This window comes from Desmodus rotundus, chromosome 5, assembly GCF_022682495.2.
Source record: "Desmodus rotundus isolate HL8 chromosome 5, HLdesRot8A.1, whole genome shotgun sequence".
In the NCBI taxonomy this organism is placed as follows: Eukaryota; Metazoa; Chordata; class Mammalia; order Chiroptera; family Phyllostomidae; genus Desmodus; species Desmodus rotundus.
In genome coordinates, this window is record NC_071391.1 from 43,209,050 (window position 1) to 43,228,620 (window position 19,571).

Below are 19,571 nucleotides of genomic sequence, written 5' to 3' on the forward strand. Positions count from 1 at the left end.
TCAGTTTGTTCATTAGATTCTACATATGAGTGATATCATATGGTATTTGTCTTTCTCTGACTGTCTTATTTCACTTAGCCTAATGTCCTCCAGGTCCATCCATAAAAGGGTAAAATTGTCTTTTTTATGGCTGAGTGGATCTGATGTATAAAGGTCCCATAGTTGTTTTATCCACTCATCTACTGATGGACACTTGGGCCCCAGAACTTTTTTAAAAAAGATTTTATTTATTCATTTTTAGAGAGAGGGAAAGGGAGGGAGAAAGAGAGGGAAACATCAGTGTGTGGTTGCCTCTCACATGCCCCCTGCCAGGGACCTGGCCCACAAGCCAGGCATGTGCCCTGACTGGGAATCGAAATGTGACCCTTTGGTTCACAGGCTGGCACTCAATCCAATGCGCTACACTAGCCAGGGCTGGGCCCCAGAATTTTTGAATGTTAAACAACATGTTTAACTAACAGGATTTTATGAGGATTAAGTGAGATTGTGTTTGGGGCAATTTTTAAACTGCCAAGTACCTCTATAGGACATTATTTCAGTGACTGCCCATCCGATTGTATACTTTCTGTTAATTTATTTTCATGTTCATTGATTCTTTCCTCTGTCATCTCAGACCTGCTGCTGAGTCTCTGTGATGAGTTTCTTTTGTTATGATATCTTTCAATGCAAGAAATTCCATTTGATTCTTTTGCATAGTTTGTTTTAAATTTTTTTTATTGAAGTATAGTTGGCATACAATATTATATTAGTTTCACATGAACAACATAGTGATTTGACATTTATATCCCTTACAATGCGACCCTCACACTAAGTTTAGTAACCATGTGTGACTGTGCAAAGTTATCACAATATTATTGAATATATTCCCCTTCATCTTTTTCACTCATGCTTTCTGGGACCCATCAGTTTGTTCTCTGTTTCTATGAGTCTGCTTCTGCTTTGTTCTGTTTGTTCATTTTTTAAAGATCCCACATATAAAGAAAATCATACCTTATTTGTCTTTCTCTGTCAGACATATTTGACCTAGCATGGACCCTCTGAGTCCATCCATGTTGTCACAAATGGCAAGATTTCACTCTTTTTTAGAAATTGCCAATATTTCATTGTGTATATATACAAAATCTTCTTTATACATTCATTGATTGATGGACAGCTAGGTTGCTTCCATATCTTTGCTTTTATAAATAATGCTGCAATAAACATAAGGATGCATATCATATACCTCTTTGAATTAGTTCAAAGCACCCAGAAGTGAATAAACACTCAGAAGTCAAAATGCTGGATTGTAGGATAGTTTTGTTTTTAATTTTTGAGGAATCTCTATACTGTTTTCCATAGTGGCTGCACCAATTTATAATCCTACCACAGTGTGTGACTTGTTATTTGTTGATATTTTTGTTGATAGCCATTTTTTATTATAGCCCGGTGTGAGGTGGTATATCATTATGGTTTTGATTTACATTTCTCTGATGATTAGTGATGTTGAGCATCTTTTCATATATCTGTTGGCCATCTGTATGTCTTTTTTGGAAAATGGCTATACATGTTCTCTGTACAATTTTGATCAGTTTTTTTGTTATTAAGTTATGAGTCCCTTATGTATTTTGGATATTAACCCATTATTGGATATATCATGTGAATATCTCCTCCCATTCAGTAGGCTGTCCTTCCATTTTGTTGATGGTTTCCTTCACTGTAAGGAAGCATTTCAGTTTGAGGTAGTCTTATTTGTTTATTTTTGCTTTGGTTTCCCTTGCTCAAGGACACATATCCAAAAAGCTATTACTAAGACAGATGTCAACGATTTACTGCCTATGTTTTCTTCCATGATTTTTATGAATTCATGTCTTACATTTAAGTCTTTAATCCATTTTGAGTTTTCTTTAGTATATGGTGTAAGAGAGTTGTACAGTTTCTTTCTTTGTTTCTTTTTTTTTTTTTGCATGTATCTGCACTGTTTTATTTTTAATAGTTTTCTATTTGTTTATTGAGATTCTCTGTGTTTTCCTTTAATTCTTCACATGATTCCCTTTAATTATTTGAACACATTTACAATAGCAGGTCTGAAGTCTGTTTTTGATAAACCCAACATCTGGCCCAAGGAGAGACAATTTTGATGACTGCTTCCCCCTATTCCCCATAGGGTGGGATTTCCTTTGCATGTCTCAGAATTAAATTTGTTTGTAAACTAAGAATTTCAAAGAACTTTTCCCCTTAAGAGTGTTGTTGCTGTTTTGTTTTGTTTTTCACTTTCCCTGGAGTTTGTATAAACTGTGTGTTCCACAGTGCTCACCTAATGTGCTGCTCAGATATTTTTATTTATATTATTTTTTATTTTTTTAAATCCTTACTAGAGGATATGTCCATTGATTTTAGAGAGAGAGGAAGCAAGGGATGGAAGGAGGGGGTGGGGAGAAGAGAGAGAGAGAGAGAGAGGGTGAGAGAAAGAGAGAGAGAGAGGAACATTGATGTGAAAGAGAAACTTCAATTGGTTGCCCCCATAATGGCCCAGCAAATGAACCTGCAACCTAAGTACACGCCCTGATAGGGAATAGCACCCACAAGCCCTTGGTGTGCAGGACAATGCTGCAAGCAACTGCGCCACTGGCCAAAACTTAAGCTTGAATTTTTATGGGTTGCCTTGTGTCTGCTTAGCTTAGTGAACTATCAATGATTTGTCAGATTTTGCTTCCAAATAACCTGAGCCAGTTAATGCTTCTGTCCTCTACTAAAGGGCCTGTGTATGGCTTGGGCAGCCCCTTTGAAGTTCAGGCAGTTTTCAAGTCTGCCCCAACTTTTATTTTTTCTTTAGACTCCTTGAGTCTCTTCTGCATATGTGCTCAGTTTCCTGGCAGTGGATGTGTGGAGAGTTTTGGCTCTGTTCTCTCCAAATGTATGTACAACCTTCCAGTCAGTCAGCCATCTGTGGAGAGCTTATTAAACCCTCTATGCTTATCGCTTTGTAATATCTACCTGAAAACCTCTGGTCAGTTTACAGTCATCTATGTGCCCTGACCAGGACAATATCCTCTGGTTAGGATGGCTGCAGGACTTTCCTCTTGGCACTGGGTGTGGCTTTTCCACTCTTCCCTCCAAATCAAGTCAGCCCTTTCTGGCAGTGAAGCTACTGATTTTACACCCAGTATTTCCCTGGTAAAACATTACACTAACCAAAGTGGGGCTGGAGGATGTTGGAGGGGAGCAGCCCAGGCAAGAACAACAGAGTTCTATGCCTCCTACCTGAACTATAGGAGCTGTTCATGAATAAATGCCTCTCAATTTGTAGCTTTTCACTGGTTGGTTTCTAGAGCCATGAAATGAATATTTCTGATACATTTGTCCAATTTTACAGCTGTTTCCTGTAAAGAGGACTTCATGACCTCTTTACACTGTCATATCACACTGTATTGGTAAACATTTTTTTGAGGTAACATGAATACATTTTCTATACATTATGTTTGGTGAAGCATGCTCCACACTTGGGCTCTCATGTTTACAGCCCGTTAGCTTGGACTTATATGCTTAACTACTCTTCCCAGAGTATTCTCATAGAGTCAGAGGAGTTCTGCCTTTAGCCACATGGTGACCTACAAGCGATCTAATCCTTGTAGATTTTCCAAATAAAATATAGGGCACCACGTTAAGTTTGAATTCCAGATAAACAATGAATAGTTTTTTAGTATGTGTAGGTACCAAATATTGCATGGCGCATAATTTTACTAAAATATTATTTGCTGTTTATGTGAATTAAAATAACTGACATCTTGGGTTTTTATTTGCTGAATTGGCAACTCTCCCTTGTCAGCTTTGCCTTTGAGCCCAGGTCACACACTTTACTTATGGTGAGATTTCTCCTTAAGTGATCTTCTATGATCTTTGAGGCAGATAAATGTAGACTCTGTTGGGATCATCTTCATCTACTCATCAGGGAAGGTCATATTACATCAAACTCCAAAATGAAGAGATTATGGGGCGAGTGATCTCATTACCTTTCTTCCAGAAGGCTTCTTGGCTCCAATACAAATTAGCTACATATATAATGAGAGAGGTCAGCCTTTATCAAGCCACAAAATAATTTATGTTACATTCTTGTCATACACAATTAGTTTTTTACTATGCTAATTCTTCCAGAAGAAAGATATTGTGCTGCCTTTACTGTTAAACAAGTCTCTTGCAACTTTTTAAAAACTTGAAACTTATATAATCTTGAATGTCAAATGGTCATTGAGAAAATTAACTTAATTTACATACTATATATTTAACCTTTTAAAGCATATGATTCAATGGTTTTTAGTATATTCATAGAATCATGCAATTCTTACCATTGTCTCATTCCAGAACATTTTCATTCCCACTAAATGGATGTTACCCATTAGCAGGCATCATCACTCCCTCATGCCCAACATCTCTAGTCCCTGACAAACACTACCAATCTACTTTCTTTTTCTACAGACTTGTCTATTATGCAGATTTGATATAAGTGGAATTATACATGACCATTTTTGTCTCGCTTCAAAAAATTAGCATAATGTTTTTAATTTTTTAATATTTTTATGTTGTTCAAGTACAGTTGTCTCCATTTCTCCCCGCCCAACTGCACCTCCCCCACTTGACCCTTCCCTCCTTTGGCTTTGTCCATGTATCCTTTCAACATGTTCCTTGATGACTCTTCCCCCTTTTTCCCCTATAATCCCCTTACACCCTCCCATGTTGTTATTGTCAGTTAGTTCTTTATTTCAATGTCTCTGGTTATATTTTGCTTACTCATTTGTTTTGTTGATTAGATTGCACTTATAGGTGAGATCATATGGTATTTGTCCCTCACTCGTCTGCCTTTTTCACTTAGCATAATGCTCTCCAGTTCCATCCATGCTGTCTCAAAGGGTAGGAGCTCCTTCTTTCTTTTTGCTACAAAGTATTCCATTGTGTAAATGTACCACAGTGTTTTGATCCACTCATTTACTGAGGGGGACTTAGGTTGCTTCCAACACTTGGCTATTGTTAGCATAGTGTTTTTAAGGCTCATCCATGTTATAGCATGTGTTAGTACTGAACAATATTCCAGTGTATGGATCTATCTCTTTGTTCATACATTCATCAGCAGTGGATGTCTGAGTTATTTCCATGCTTGAAACTTGTAAATGCATTGATATATTGCTCCAATAACAACAATGTCTATAATTCTACTTAGGCAGGAATTACCTGTCCTATTTGTTGTCATTTACATTGTTTTTATTTTTAGAGAGTGTGAATTTTTGTTTATGTGATAGCTAATAAATTTTATTTCTTAATGAAAGAGGAAAATCAAATCCCATCTGGGGTTTCAAAACCTGTGCTCTTTTGCAGCAGCACATATTCCATTCCTTGAGTTTGTATCACTTCTGGAAGACATTCTCATCTAATCTAAGCACTCTCTGGAAACCTACTCTGAGCTCCTGTGCCCTAAGAGCATATACCATGGGGTTAAGGGCCGGGGGGATGACAATGTTAAGCATATTGAGAAGAACAGGAAAGATAGGAAGTGCTTTTGCTGCCAGATGGGCTATAGACACTACAACAATGGTTGTGTAGAAGAAGAAGATGAGGATGAGATGGGAACTGCAGGTGCTCAGAGCCTTGACTATTGCCTCAGCAGAGTTCAGTCTCATCAGAGAGCAAAAGATCAGAACATAGGAAATAAGGACTAGAGCCATGTCACTTCCACCAATGACCCAGGCTAAAGCCAACTGATAAAACCTATTAATGGTGGTGTCATCACAGGCCAAACCAGTGACCCCAGGGTTAGAGCACATGCAGTGCTCCATTTCATTGTGGGAGCAATAGTGTCTCTGGGCAGCCAGTACAGGCACTGGGATGGTCAACAGGACATTCCTAAGCACCATGAATATCATGGCTTTGACTACAAAAGCTTGCGTAACTATGAAGGAGTATTGAAGTGGGTGGCAGATGGCTACATATCTGTCCACAGCCATACAAAGGAAGATATCAGGCTCCATGCTAATAAAACAGTGAACAGCATAGATTTGAGCAAAGCACTCAGGAAGGCTGATGGCCTTGGCATCCAACCAGAAGATGGCCAGAATCCTGGGCATGATGGTAGTAGCCAAGCCAATGTCCACTATAGCCAGGATACTAAGGAATTGGTACATGGGCTGGTGCAGGTTAAGCTCATGGTGAATGGTGATGACAACAAGGAGATTCGCACCAAGAGTTAAGATGTAGAGGAGAGCCATGGGCAGGGAGAGCCAGTGCTGCCACTCGTGAATGCCTGGGAGCCCCATCAGGATGAATTCAGACACTTGAAACCTTGAACTATTGATTATACTCAGGGTGGTATCCATATCTTGGGGAATCTTAATTCTTACTGTATGTCTGTATAAAAGGGAAACAAGAAGGAAGCTTGGTTAAGTGTTCAGCTGAGATTCAGATTTAAAGATATAAGATTCACTCATAGATTATGATATTCCCCATGTCTCTTTTGTCTGGGAAATGTTCTGAAAAGAGCACTAAAATGGCAAAGGCAGCCTTAAGAGGAAGATTACAGAAGAAACAAAGAGAGAAAGGAATCATTTACTGGCTTCATGCGACTCTATGCTGTTTTGATACATGAAGCAAGGGGACGTGGACACGAAACAGGAGACATGTCCAGTCATCGTGGATGGACTGATTCCTTAGGAGGTAAATACTAAGGACAGAATAGTTATATTGTTTTTTGGAGGTCTTCCAGGGAAGAACAAAAGTAGAACAAGAATGACCATAATGGCTTTGTTTTGTATAGGACCTTTGAAGGGTGTTTTTTCATATTTGAGGAATTGAGATTCACAGGAGTTGAATGATTTATCTGAGTTTAGAGTTTTAAATAATAAATGAGCTGGAGCTAAAAATCTTAGCAGTCTGTGCTTAGTTACTGTATATTTTCTGTTAAACTATTGCTGATGGCTTAATACAAGTGGTTCTTTTAAGGTGTAAGCTTTTGCCCCCTTCTGATTACCAAAGTTAAATTGAAAACATATTAAGACCAATGCTGTCTCCCTTTATTGATTTTAAACCTGCAGATTTTAGCAAGACTTCCCTAAGGATATTATTTTAAAAATACATAATACTGTATTTTTTAAAAAGAATTTTAGCATGTGTTAGATTTAATTCCCATAATTGCCATGGAGATTTTGACATTTACATATTTAGATATTTATACATAGGTGAAACCAATGTTCACCATGTATCTTTTCTTTTTTAAAAATATACTTTATTGATTATGCTATTACAGTTGTCCCAATTTTTTCTCCCCTTTATTACCCTCCACGCTATACCCCACCCCCTGACCTCACTCCCTCACCTTAGTTCATTGTCATGGGTCATGCATATAGTTCTTGGGCTTCTCCACTTCCCATACTGTTCTTAACCTCCCCCTGTCTATTTTATACCTACCATTTATGCTTCTTATTCCCTGTACCTTTTCCCCCATTATCCCTGCCCCCCCCCCACCGCTGATAACCTTTCATGTGATCCCTATTTCTGTGAATTTGTTCCTGTTCTCACTGTTTGCTTAGTTTGTTTTTGTTTTTGTTTTTTTTTTAGGTTCAGTTGTTGATAGTTTTCAGTTTGTTGTCATTTTACTGTTTGCATTTTTGATCTTCTTTTTCTTAGATGAGTCCCTTTAACATTTCATATAATAAGGGCTTGGTGACAGAAGGATTCTTTCATAACAGTCCTTCTCCATTTGTGAAGTCTCTACTTGGATTCAAATCTTGCATGCTGCCCTGGCTCAGTTTGTTGAAGCTTTGTCCCCGTACACCAAAAGAGTGTGGGTTCCATGCCCGGTGAGGACACATACCGAGGCTGTGGTTTGATCCCTGGTCTGGATTTGTATGAGAGGCAACTGATGTTCCGCTCTCCAATGATATTTTTTCCCTCTCTCTCTCCCTTTCTATTTCTAAGAAATCAATAAACATATCTTCAGGTGAGAATTAAAAAAATCTTGCATGGTGTAGAACATTTTCAAGTGATTTCTTTGGAAAGAACAAATGGGCAATAGACTCAATGAATTAGAAAATCATCTTCAACTTGGAATTTTAATTAATATTCATTTCTCATTACTTTTTTATGTTGTAATCGTTAATTACAGAAATGTAACTCGTTTATCTTTGGTCTATAGAAGGGAGAATGTATTTGTATTGTTTTTTTAAATAAATAATAAAATAATAGTGTTAGTTTCTTTTTCTCTTGACTGTTCATGCTTCCTTTCATATATAGTAAGTTCTTATATGCACCAGCCCTAATTCATCATTTTTCTGTCTGAGCATTGTGATGAGAGTACTGTAGTGAGTAAAACATTTCTAGATTTTTAAGGGATTTACTACACAAGAGATCTATTATCCACTTAATATTTTACACTTTAAATTTTAAAGCTTTTACTAACATTTAGACTGCCAAGATCATCTTAACTATTTTTGTTAATTTCCAAAATATCTCAATTTAATTGTGGTCTTATGAAATATAAAAATTAATTTATACAAATAATATCTTAAAATATTTTTCCTTTTTATTCTGCAATTTGATGTATCTCTTCCATTACTTAAATTTTCTCTTATATGTGTCACTAAACAACATAATTTATGTGTGTCAACATTCCTCACTATTTCTTTTTTTACTATATTTGAAGTTTTTTGAGTGGAATTTTTTCCAGAGTAAAATTTCTAATTAAATGTTTCTAGTACCTAGAGAACCTGCTGATTTCTGTTATTTTACTTTGGATTCACTTTAGTATTTTATTGTCAGTTACAATTATTTTTTAGTTCATTTTTTTCTGAATATCTAGTATGACCTCATAATGTTGTAAAAATGACAATTTGAAACTCTTTTCTAGATATTATATCTCTTATTTATGTATTTTATTTTAATGAGAACAATATGAAACAATAATCATAACAGTCATTTAATTTCTATGTTGGTAGATTTAATACAAGTCTATTAAATTTCACATGAAGAATGTTGTTGGCTTTTGTGTTTTACAAGTAAACCATTAACAATGTATTTTATAAACTATAAGAGTTCTAAATCGTGAAAGAATTGAACTTCATGATTCATAACATCCTTTCATTTTGGAATCTTTGCTTTATAATTCATCATGCACAAACCACTTAGTTTGGTCATTTAGTCACAAAATTTTTAGTAAGAGCCTCCTGTGTGGCTGACACTGTGAGAGCCAAGAGGGTTTCTCCACATATTTCTTTAGCTGGAGAGCCCCATGTTTTCCAATGTGGCCATATCAGAGCTCAGCCTCATGTCTTTGGCCTCTTTCCCAGATACAGCTCTTAGCCCCTGCACAGGTGAAGAGAGTCTGATGGAAAGTGAAGAAAGGCAGGTTGAGAAATCCACAGATAGTGTGCCAGATTCATAGAACGGACAGAATCCAAGGAGGTGGACTGCCTCCACTGATTCTCCCCAGTGTCCGCGATGTTGGCTGGTTTACTTACTACTATGGGAGGAGACACGAGGCTGATGCTTCCTTCTGGGATGCTTTTCTTCTCCTGGCTTTTGCTATGTGTGTTAGGCCTTTGGTTGCTAAAAGCAGATCTAGCTGTCTCCTTACCTCTCCTGGGTTTTTGGTAATAAATCACATCTGTGAAATGACCTGGTTGAGGTCTGACCCTCCCTGGGCCCATCCCATGTCAATCCTCTCTCTCATCCAACTACCTCTAGGGCAGGTTGTTGTCTCACTCCAGCAGGAAAGGTCCCCAGTGACTTTGGAGGCTTGTCTTAGTCCCTTCTGGGGACAGTCCTAATCACACCTAGCCCCAGGGGTGGCCCACCAGTTGGACAGCTCTGCCAGGTTAAAACACTGGGTGAAGGTATGTTCTCCCTTCTGTCTAAGCTTGATTTCTTCCCCACTCACTCTAGCAAGTATAGTGAGTTCTGTTATGTGACACATGAGTTCTTAAAAGTCGCCATGCTATGCAACATCCCACATGTAAAACCACAGGATTTATGGAAAAATGGTGTTAGGAGCACAGCATTCAATAAGTTCGTCAGTGACACATGAAAAAGGATAGAAAACTAGTATAAACAGTAGCAGAGTTTTACAATGTTAAATGGTTAAGAAAAAGACAAATACTTCAATGCATATAACACTTTAAAGAAGATAGTAGTTTTCTGTGGAAACACAGAGGAGTTGCAGCTTGTGAATTATTTTGCAGTGGTAGAAGGAGCTCCATCTGAAACCATAGTGCAAGTTGTGAAGAGAAGGAAGGTAGCTGATTGGTGTCTGGAGAGTGGGTGTGTGTATTCCTGTGCAGCTTGTGTTGAGCTTGGTGCAGTTTTCTGCATTCAATCAGTGTTTCTAGTGCACAAAAGTACACTAGAGCAAATGTGAAATTCAGTTGTGCTCAAATTGTTTCCTAATATATCAGTGGTGCTGGAATATGTTTATGTTGAAATCAAGCGATATGGCACAACTATCTACTTTTTTCTTACATCACCAGTCTTCCTCTCTGTGTTAACAATGTACCTCAATATATCAGGATTCCAAGGACTGTCAACTTCTAAAACTCCCTGTACTCCACATAATTCTGCCTAAGTCTTGCCACAGCTCTTCCCAGTTTCACTCCTATATCCTCAGTCTCTGCTTTTCACTGACCCATCCTCTTGTAAGAGTTATCTTTCAATGTTATCTTTACGTCCTCACCTTTTTAATCTATGGCCCTCTGAAGATTGGTTTTATGAGGATGTTGAAACTGCTCTTGCTAATGACTTCCATACTACCTAACCGAATGAACATTGCAGTAGCTGGAGTACCAATAGGGAACAGGTGGCCCATTCAGATTAGAATAATTTAACAAGTTCTTTTTATTGAAGTATAATTGACAAGTAATGTTCTATTGGTTTCAGGTGCACAACATAATGATTCAATATTTGTACATATTGCAAAATGATCACCACAATAAGTCTAGTAAACATCCCTCAACCACCACACATAGTTACACATTATTTTTTGTATGTGACGACAACTATTGAGAGTTACCCTCTCTCAGCACCATTCAAATATGCAAAATACAGTACAGTTGAGCATAGAATGATGTGGGGTTAAGGGTGCCAACTTCTGTGAAGTTGAATGTCTGTGTGTAATTTTTTGTCTCCCCTGAAATTTAACTATAGTCATCCTTTACTATCCATGGGGAATGGTTCTAGAACTCTTCTTCTCCTACCAAAACCCTGTGGCTGCTCAAGTGTCTTATCAAAGATGAAATAAAATGATAGATATGGTCAACCCTCTGTATCTGGAAAATTCCATCTGTGGATAAAAATTATTATTTTTTATCCACAGTTGGTTGAGTCTGTGGATGGGAAACCTGGTGATACAGGGAACACACTGTATATTTATTGAAAAAAAAGCCAGTTCAAAACTGTGAACCTGACCAGTTCAAATACTGTGTTGTCCAAGGATCAACTGTATTCTTAATTATAGTCACTGTGCTGTACAGTACATCCCATGACTTATTTATTTTATAACTGGAAAGTTGTACCTTTTGGCTTCCTTATTTCCACTCTTGCCCCTGCCACTGACAACCACCAATCTGTTCTCTGTATCCATAAACATGCCTTTGGGAAATCCACATATAAGTGAGATCATATGGTATTTGTTTTCATCTGTCTGACTTACTTTGCTTAGCACAATGCCCTCAAGGCCCATCTGTATTGTCATAAATGGCAAAGTTTCATTGTTTTTAATGGTTGAATAGTATTCCATCATATATATATTCTCACATTTTCTATATCCATTCATCTTCTGATAGACACTTAGGTTGTTTTCATTTCTTAGCCATTATAAATAATCCTGCAATGAACATGGGGGTACATATATCTTTTCAAATGAGTGTTTTGGTTTCTTTGGATAAATACTTGGAAGTGGAATCACTTGGTCACATGGTAGTTCTATTTTTAATTTTTGTGAGGAACTTCCATGCTGTTTTTCACAGTGGCTACACCAATTTCCATTTCCACCAACATTGCACAAGAGTTCCCTTTCTCTACATACTTGCCAACATGAGTTATTTCTCAAATTAGAATAATTTGAGAAAAATTACTTACGAAGAACCTATTTACAAGGATATGGTCAGTAAGAGATCTAAAGTGATAGTGCAGTTGCCTAGGGTGAATAATGGTATTTGTCATCACCTCTAGACCTGAGAGGAGAGTGACTTTGACATCATGAAGTAGAGAGCTGGCATAGAGAGGGTTACCTTAAGAAGAGCTTTTAGAATTTATTCTACCTCTTTGGGTGTGAGTTGTGCTTATTAACTTCAGTGCCACTCTTTGTCTTCTTCTTTTTTTAATGAATTACTTTATTGTTGTTCAATTACAGTGGTCTGCATTTTCTCCCCACCACTCCCCCCTACCCCAGCCAAACCCACGTCCCTCCCTTGCTTCCACCATCCCCCTTGGTGTGGTCCATGTGTCCTTTAAAAATAGATGGTTGTTTTTAGTGTTAATGAAAAATTGTATTAAACTGAATGAGCAAATGGAAGATGACTTTATTCTGATACTATTGTCAGAAATGGGGAAGAGAACACAGACCAAGTCTGGATACCCAGTTCTGCTAAAACAAAAGTCTGGACTGGGCTGAGGTAAGGTGTCATATGCAATGCGTGAGCTAGTGGAAAAGTCCTGAAGGATTTAGTGGGAGGTTGATCAATGAGATGTGTCAAGCACATTGAGTTATTCCTGAGATTGCACATGTTTGTCTGTGATGAAGCCATCTGCATTTGCTAATTGGCGCCCAGGGAAGTTAGGCTCCTACTCTCCACAGAGACTGAGAGATGGGGTATCTCCTTCAATGTTTGAATTTCAGGAGACAGTTCCCAGGTCCTTGACAAAGACATTTCCTGGGTTGTATAACTGGAAAAAGGTTAGAAGATGATTCATATGCACTCAAAGGGGCAGAGAAAGAATTTACGATTGTAAGTTTTCTTAAGCAAATGTTATAAGAAAAAAGAGCCCAGCAGCCTATAGTCAGAAAGAAACCTGTCTTAGATCAAGCCATTTTGGAGATTGGTTTGTTGATTTCTTTTGTCGTAGGCAATATTGGGATGCTGCTGTATTTGTTTGATGCAACCTGTTGTAGGGTAAATGTGAGGTACGAATAGCTTGATTTATGGTTGAAGCTTGTTTGCCATGCCTCATAGGTCATTGTTGTTTATAGCCATGGGGGTCACTGCCCTTCTTTCTGACCCAGTCTCCAATATTCTGGGAATAACTGCAGATATTGCTTGACATTTAGCCCACGTCTTGGTCCAAGAGTGTGTGTTCAGGAGGCTAGACATGCTTGACTATCCATTAATCACCAGGCTGGTTTTCTAACAGCCCTCTGCTTCTCAGTAATAGACATTCCTCAGTGTGAATCTACATTGTTTTGTAACAGTCCTTTTCCCTGCTCCTTTTGGGTTTCTAGTCTTCCATAATTCCATCACAGTTGTCTTGCATCTTTGGAGTTTCCCCAATTTTCTTCTGTTTCCTCAACGGCTCTCCATTTGTTTTGCATCATGTCACTTATTTATTTATTATTATTGAATATGTTAGTGTTGCTGGGTTTTGTAGTGGGAGGAGGAAGCTTATTTTCACATTACTAGAGCCATATCTCACCCAGGGGAAGGATATTTCTGTGACTCCAGGATGTCAGTTAGCCCTGTGATCTCAGTTCTCTGATGGGTCTAAGAAAAGTGGTTGATTTTCACCTTTTTCTGCCTTTTCTTGATGTAAGGATAGGGCTAACTTCTAAGTTCTTTACACATTGAAGCTGAAAGTCTCTCTGAGTGTGGGTTTTTTTTTTTTTTTGGCACTCAGATTTTATCCACATAATTTTTTACAAATTTGTTACTTTTCCAGTCTCTTCATACATATTTAGAGCTGAAATTGGTAGGTACAAACTAGACAGGAGGAGGTTAAGAATAGTATAAGAAATGGAGAAGCCAAAGAACTCATATATATGACCCATGGACATGAAATAAGGGTGGTGGATGCTGGAGGGAGCGGGATACATGGCAGAGGGGGATAAAGGGGAGAAAAAATGGGACAACTGTAATAGCATAATCAATAAAATATACTTAAAAATAAAAACATGAAAAAATAAAGCTGTTTTGTCTATCATTTTTACATGTCTTACTGGGAGGCTTTGTCTGAATTATACTCTGACATTAGCAGAATCGGATATCCAATCTCTTCAATGGCCAGAATAGAAAAAAATCCAGTACCTTTCTTTTAGGACTTATTTTTTTCCCCTTGAAATGCCAAAGAGTCTTGGGGACTTTATCCAAAGAGCATATAGAAAGGGGAACAGGCTACTCGACCCATCCACTAATGCACTAATCTTTATCACCTGCCAATGTTTCTGTTCTTGGTACCTGGGATCCTTGTTAAAAAAGATGAAAGCACATGGTACAGTTCTGCATTATCGATAGATGTAATAGAGCCTTTGCTATTTAACTTATTCTGCCAAAGGAAAGATGATTCATTTCCATAAATTTTGATGGCCCTCACTGTTGGGCTTCCTAGTTCATTGGCACACTTAGGCTTTTCTTCCCAAAGTTTGCCATAATGTCATGTGTTTGGGTCAGGAGAGCCTCTTAAACTAATCTACACATCCTGGAGCCAACATTTCACCTTTGCTGATCTATACTTTGGCATTGAAATAAGTTAAAAAAAAAATTTTACCTACTTCTCTTTTTCTTATCCACTTACGTTGTTTCTCTTACAGGGAAAGTTCCACTTCAGAGAATTTTGATGTTCTTTATAGTGCCAATAAATCATAAGACCTCATTGGAATTTTCTTAAGTTATTAGAGAAATTCAAGTAATGTTGAAAGTAAAAAAAAGTAGTTGAAATATTCTCCTTAGTGTTGAATGCAAATTAACACATAAATAGGCAAAGAGTTTGTAAAGTGACAAAAACAATTCCTGTCAAATTCCTCGTTTATATAACTAAGAGTATCCTCTGGAGTGATTCTTTCTAAGGATTTTAAATCTGCTGTATTTATCATCAGACAGGAAAATCACTGGCAATTTTAAATGAATTTTTTGTATTAATTGAGAAGTGATATATAACTTCACTTAGATATAATTTCTTTTAATTGTCATCTTAATTGACATTTTTAAAATTTAGTAGTGAGTTGAAATAGAGAGAAAGGGTTAAGAGCAGAGACTCTGGAGCCTGACTGGTTGGTTTCTAATCTCACTCTGCAACTTCCTCCCACTTGACTTTGGTCAAGTTTCTCAACTTTCTTGCCTCATGTGCAAAATGTGTAAGTAACAACTGTAGTTGTTTCATAAAGCTATTATGGCAATTAGATGAATTTACAACACTGCCTTGCAAGTATGCTATACAACATAGATGAATTAATCTGACTCAACATTCCTAGCAAGTAAAAGACATGAAATTTTAACCCCAGGCTGGTGTACTCTGAGTCCTGTGCTTTGTCTGTAATACCAATTATAGAATTCCATCATTTAAAGTTGGCTCACTTCCTGGATACATTCTCATCCAAACCCAGCAGCCTCTGGAAGTCCACTCTCAGCTCCCGGGTCCTAAGAGCATACACCATAGGGTTCAAGGCCGGAGGAATGACACTGTGCATCACATTGAGGAGAACAGGGATAAAGGGAAACCTTCCTCTAGCCAGATGGGTGACAGATACCACAACAATGGCTGTGTAGAAAAAGAGAATGAGGATAAGATGGGAGCTGCAGGTATTCAGGGCCTTAGATATTGCTTCAGAAGAGTTCAACCTCATCACTGAGCGAATAATCAAAGCATAAGATGTAAAGACCAAACCCATATCACCCCCAACCACAACCCAGGCCAAGGCCAACTGATAAAACCTATTAATAGTAATGTCATCACAGGCAAGACTGATGACGCTCAAGTTAGAGCACAGGCAATTATCAATCTCATTTCTGGAGCAGTAGTGTCGCTGGGCAGCCAATATAGGCAGTGGAATGGTCAACAGAACATTTCTGAGCATCATAGATACTGTGACTTTGATCACAAAAACCTCAGTGACTATGGAGGAGTACTGAAGGGGATAGCAAATGGCTACATATCTATCCACAGCCATGCAGAGAAAAATGCCTGACTCCATGCACATAAAAGAGTTGATAGCATAAATCTGAGCAAAACACTGAGGAAAGCTGATGACTTTGGCATCAAACCAGAAGATGGCCAGGATCTTGGGCATGATGGTGGTGGCCAGGCCAATGTCCACTACAGCCAGGATACCAAGGAAATGGTACATGGGCTGGTGGAGAGAAGGCTCACGTTGGATGGTGATCAAGATGAGCAGATTGGCACCAAGAGCTAATGTGTAGATCAGAGCCAGGGGCAGGGAGAGCCAGTGCTGCCACTCGTGAATGCCTGGGAGCCCCATCAGGATGAACTCAGACACTTGAAACCTTGAACTATTGATTATACTCAGGGTGGTGTCCATCTCGTGTGATGTCTTCTTCTCAGCATCTACCTGAAAATTAAGGGGAAACAAAAATAGATGTTGGTTTGCTCAGCTGAGGGTCAGCATTTGTCTCAGAGGTATAAGATTCATCCATAACAAGTCAGTCGTTTTAACGCAATGTGTCCTCCACTTACTTGAAACCTTTAAGAAAAATTCAGAGAAGAACAACAGAAAAAGATAAAGGGATTAAGCAAAAAAAAATCACACTAAAATCAAAATAATGAACAATCAAACTCATGGACACAGATAACAGTATGGTGATTACCACAGGGAATGGGGGATGGGGGAAGGTAAAAGAGAGTAAAGGGGGATAAATAGTGATGGAAGGAGACCTGACTTTGGGTAGTGAACACACAGTACAGTGTACAGTTGATGTATTATAGAATTGTACATTTGAAACCGATATAATTTTATTAACCAATGCCACTCCAATAAATTCATTAAAAATAAAAAGAACAACAGAAAAGATAAAATAGTTTTTATGATAAAAATTTTAGGAGAATAAAAGTGAAGATTTATTGGCTTTTTTGACATTCTGGGTAGATTTTTTTTAATGTGTGGGGAACACAAACACAAAGCAGAAAACGTGTATCTTATAAAAAACCCAAATTTTCAAGAGGCAAAGTTAGAGAGCAGAGAAACTTTTCCCACTGATGAGTATCTTCAGGAAGACAATAAGTAGCCACAGTGACAACCCTGGGCACACTGTTCTTTTAAAAAGTGCCTGTGGTAGGGAAATGGTTTCTGCCCAAACTAATCTCACTTAATGTTCACCAAACAGGTATTATTGACATTATTGACATACAGAGGTGAATGATTTGTCTAGATTAGAATCACATTGAAAACACTAAAAAGTTGAGAAGTCTTCAGCAAAATTTTAATCTTTTGCATTAATACCAGCACTCTTTCCATAAAATAGCCAAAAAAAACCCAGTTCCCTTTCAGAATATCATGTACTCCCTCTTCTGATTATAAAAGTAATCATAAAGCTATACTGGAAGCTAAATTATAAATGGTTAATTTTATTAATAAAATATACAAGGAAAAAAATTACCCACGAACTTCCGACCACTTCCAGATTTTTGTGTGGTATAGGTTGAAAATACAGCAGGCATTTATCACAGACATTTAGCTTTTTTTGCTTAAGTAATTTCTAGGCTCATTCTTGGCTCTTTAATACTTTTTTCTTTTTTTTTCCCATTCTTCCATTCTTGATTTTGTTCATTCTTGAATTATTGTAGAACATTTTCAAGTATTTGAATCATAAAGTGTCTATGGGCAAAAATATATATATGTGGACTTTTTACTTTTGGAATCCTTCAATATCTGAGAATTCTCTTTGTTACCTTTATTTGTGAAAAATACCTTAGTCTGTCAAATGTTTAGGAATCAGTAGAATTCCTCATTCTGTGCTTTTTGTAACATAGTGCAATTCATTGGGAAACTCTTTTAGATATATTTTAAGTTTTTATACCCTATATTTTCAACAGTTACTAAGTGTTATCATATAGTTTTATAACATTTTCCCCAAATTTTGTTTTATTTATATGATGCTGCTATATAATTTTGGATATATGTTTTACCTTTAAAAATCATACTTACATTATTTTTCTTTTATGTGCTTTCTATCTTTTAAGCTTAAATGGAACTCTAACCAAGAATTTATGAATGGTCTCTGTGGAAGTCTGTAAACTTCCTAAATTGACATGGGAAATTTTTGTCTGTATTTGCATCATTCTGGGGAAGAATCTGTTTAGCCATCATCGAACTCTCCAAGCATTCCATTATCCAAACAGGAGATATTAAAAATCATTCTTTACTCAAAATTTGGGTGAATATTCACTTACATATGACTTTTATTTTTAATGGTGGACTTGTTGGTTTTGTGACACAATTTATTTTCACGTAATTAATTTTGCTGTTCATGAGAGGTATGTAAATGAATTTATTTCAAATAATTAAACAATGGCTCCTATATATCTCCCCAAATGATTATTATGCTTTTTTTGGGTCACACAGTGAATTTTTATGTAAATACATTTTATTTTTGGGCAATCTACCGTTTCTATTTCCTTCTGATTAATTTTGTGTTGATATCAAACTAACAAGTTTTAATATTTATAAGGAAATTAATAGATTTTTATATTTTTATTCCTTTAATTATTCCCTTTAATTTTAAATCGACTTTTATGTGTTTATTTTTTATATTAATCTTAGAATTTCTAAGTTGAGTTTTAAACTTACATTTTGATTGGGAATGTGTTATATTTGTAGATTAAATTTGAAAAAAAGTGGACAGATTTATACTATTAAGTTTCTGGTTTGTAAATGTGGACCCCCTATTCCTTTTTTTCAGTCCTAAATAAAATTTCATTAAAATTTTGTACCTCTGTTCTGTTCGTGTTATGATGGTTAATATTTTCAGCAAACATGGGATTTTTTGTATTATCAATATAAAATAAGTATGATGGCAAACATTTTTTATTTGGGGGTTGAATTAAATGGGATTTCAACTACAAGTTACATTAAATATGCTGCCTTTTTAAATATCTTTTTTCCTGCCCAGATGTAATAAAGCAGTCTTGTTTGCAGTTGCTTTTTGTTCTGAGAGTCTTGGATATAGAATTTATTATTTTATTTTGTTATTTTTTAATTTTTTATTTTATTTATTTTTTATTGTATTGTTCTAGAATTTATTATTTTAGATCCTTTGGCTTATTATTTATTCACTGACAATCTTAAAAATCAGCCTCATTTCTGTCCTGTCTCCTAATCACAGGTTTTAGTCCCTGATAAAGTGAAGAGCCCTAGAGAAGAAAGGTCATAAAGGTCAACTAAGAAAGTCAACTGTGGAAGCCAAATATAAGCCCTATAATCAAACTCAGAAATCTGGACAGAATCTCGGGAACATGGGACACATCCACCTCTTCACCTCTCAAGATGCAGTTCATTGCCTGGTTCACTTACTACTTTAGGAGGGGTTTGAAGGGGCTCTCAGGCTGCAATGCATTTTGTAGATGCTTCTGCTCTCCTGGAGTCAGCTGCCTGAGTTCAGTTTTTTGTTCCTCTCCTAGCT

At 37.0% G+C, this 19,571-nt stretch overlaps 2 protein-coding genes across 3 annotated transcripts; both read right to left on the minus strand.

Annotated features, from left to right (window-relative positions):
• Window positions 1–5,375: 5,375 nt before the first annotated feature.
• On the minus strand, window positions 5,376–6,341 carry LOC128781141 (olfactory receptor 56B34-like). Its single transcript, XM_053925889.1, has one exon. It carries the CDS (start codon window positions 6,339–6,341, stop codon window positions 5,376–5,378), a length of 966 nt encoding a protein of 321 aa, XP_053781864.1.
• Window positions 6,342–15,059: 8,718 nt separating this feature from the next.
• On the minus strand, window positions 15,060–19,571 carry LOC128781142 (olfactory receptor 56B34). Of its 2 annotated transcripts, none has more exons than XM_053925890.1 (2): window positions 19,463–19,571; window positions 15,060–16,504 (listed from the first exon to the last, which is right to left on the minus strand). In XM_053925890.1, the coding sequence occupies exon 2, from the start codon at window positions 16,472–16,474 to the stop codon at window positions 15,509–15,511; it is 966 nt and encodes a 321-aa protein (XP_053781865.1). In that variant the 5' UTR covers window positions 16,475–16,504; window positions 19,463–19,571; the 3' UTR covers window positions 15,060–15,508. The 2 variants fall into 2 exon arrangements, with proteins under 2 accessions (XP_053781865.1, XP_053781866.1); XM_053925891.1 differs by lacking the exon at window positions 19,463–19,571 and adding an exon at window positions 17,550–17,595.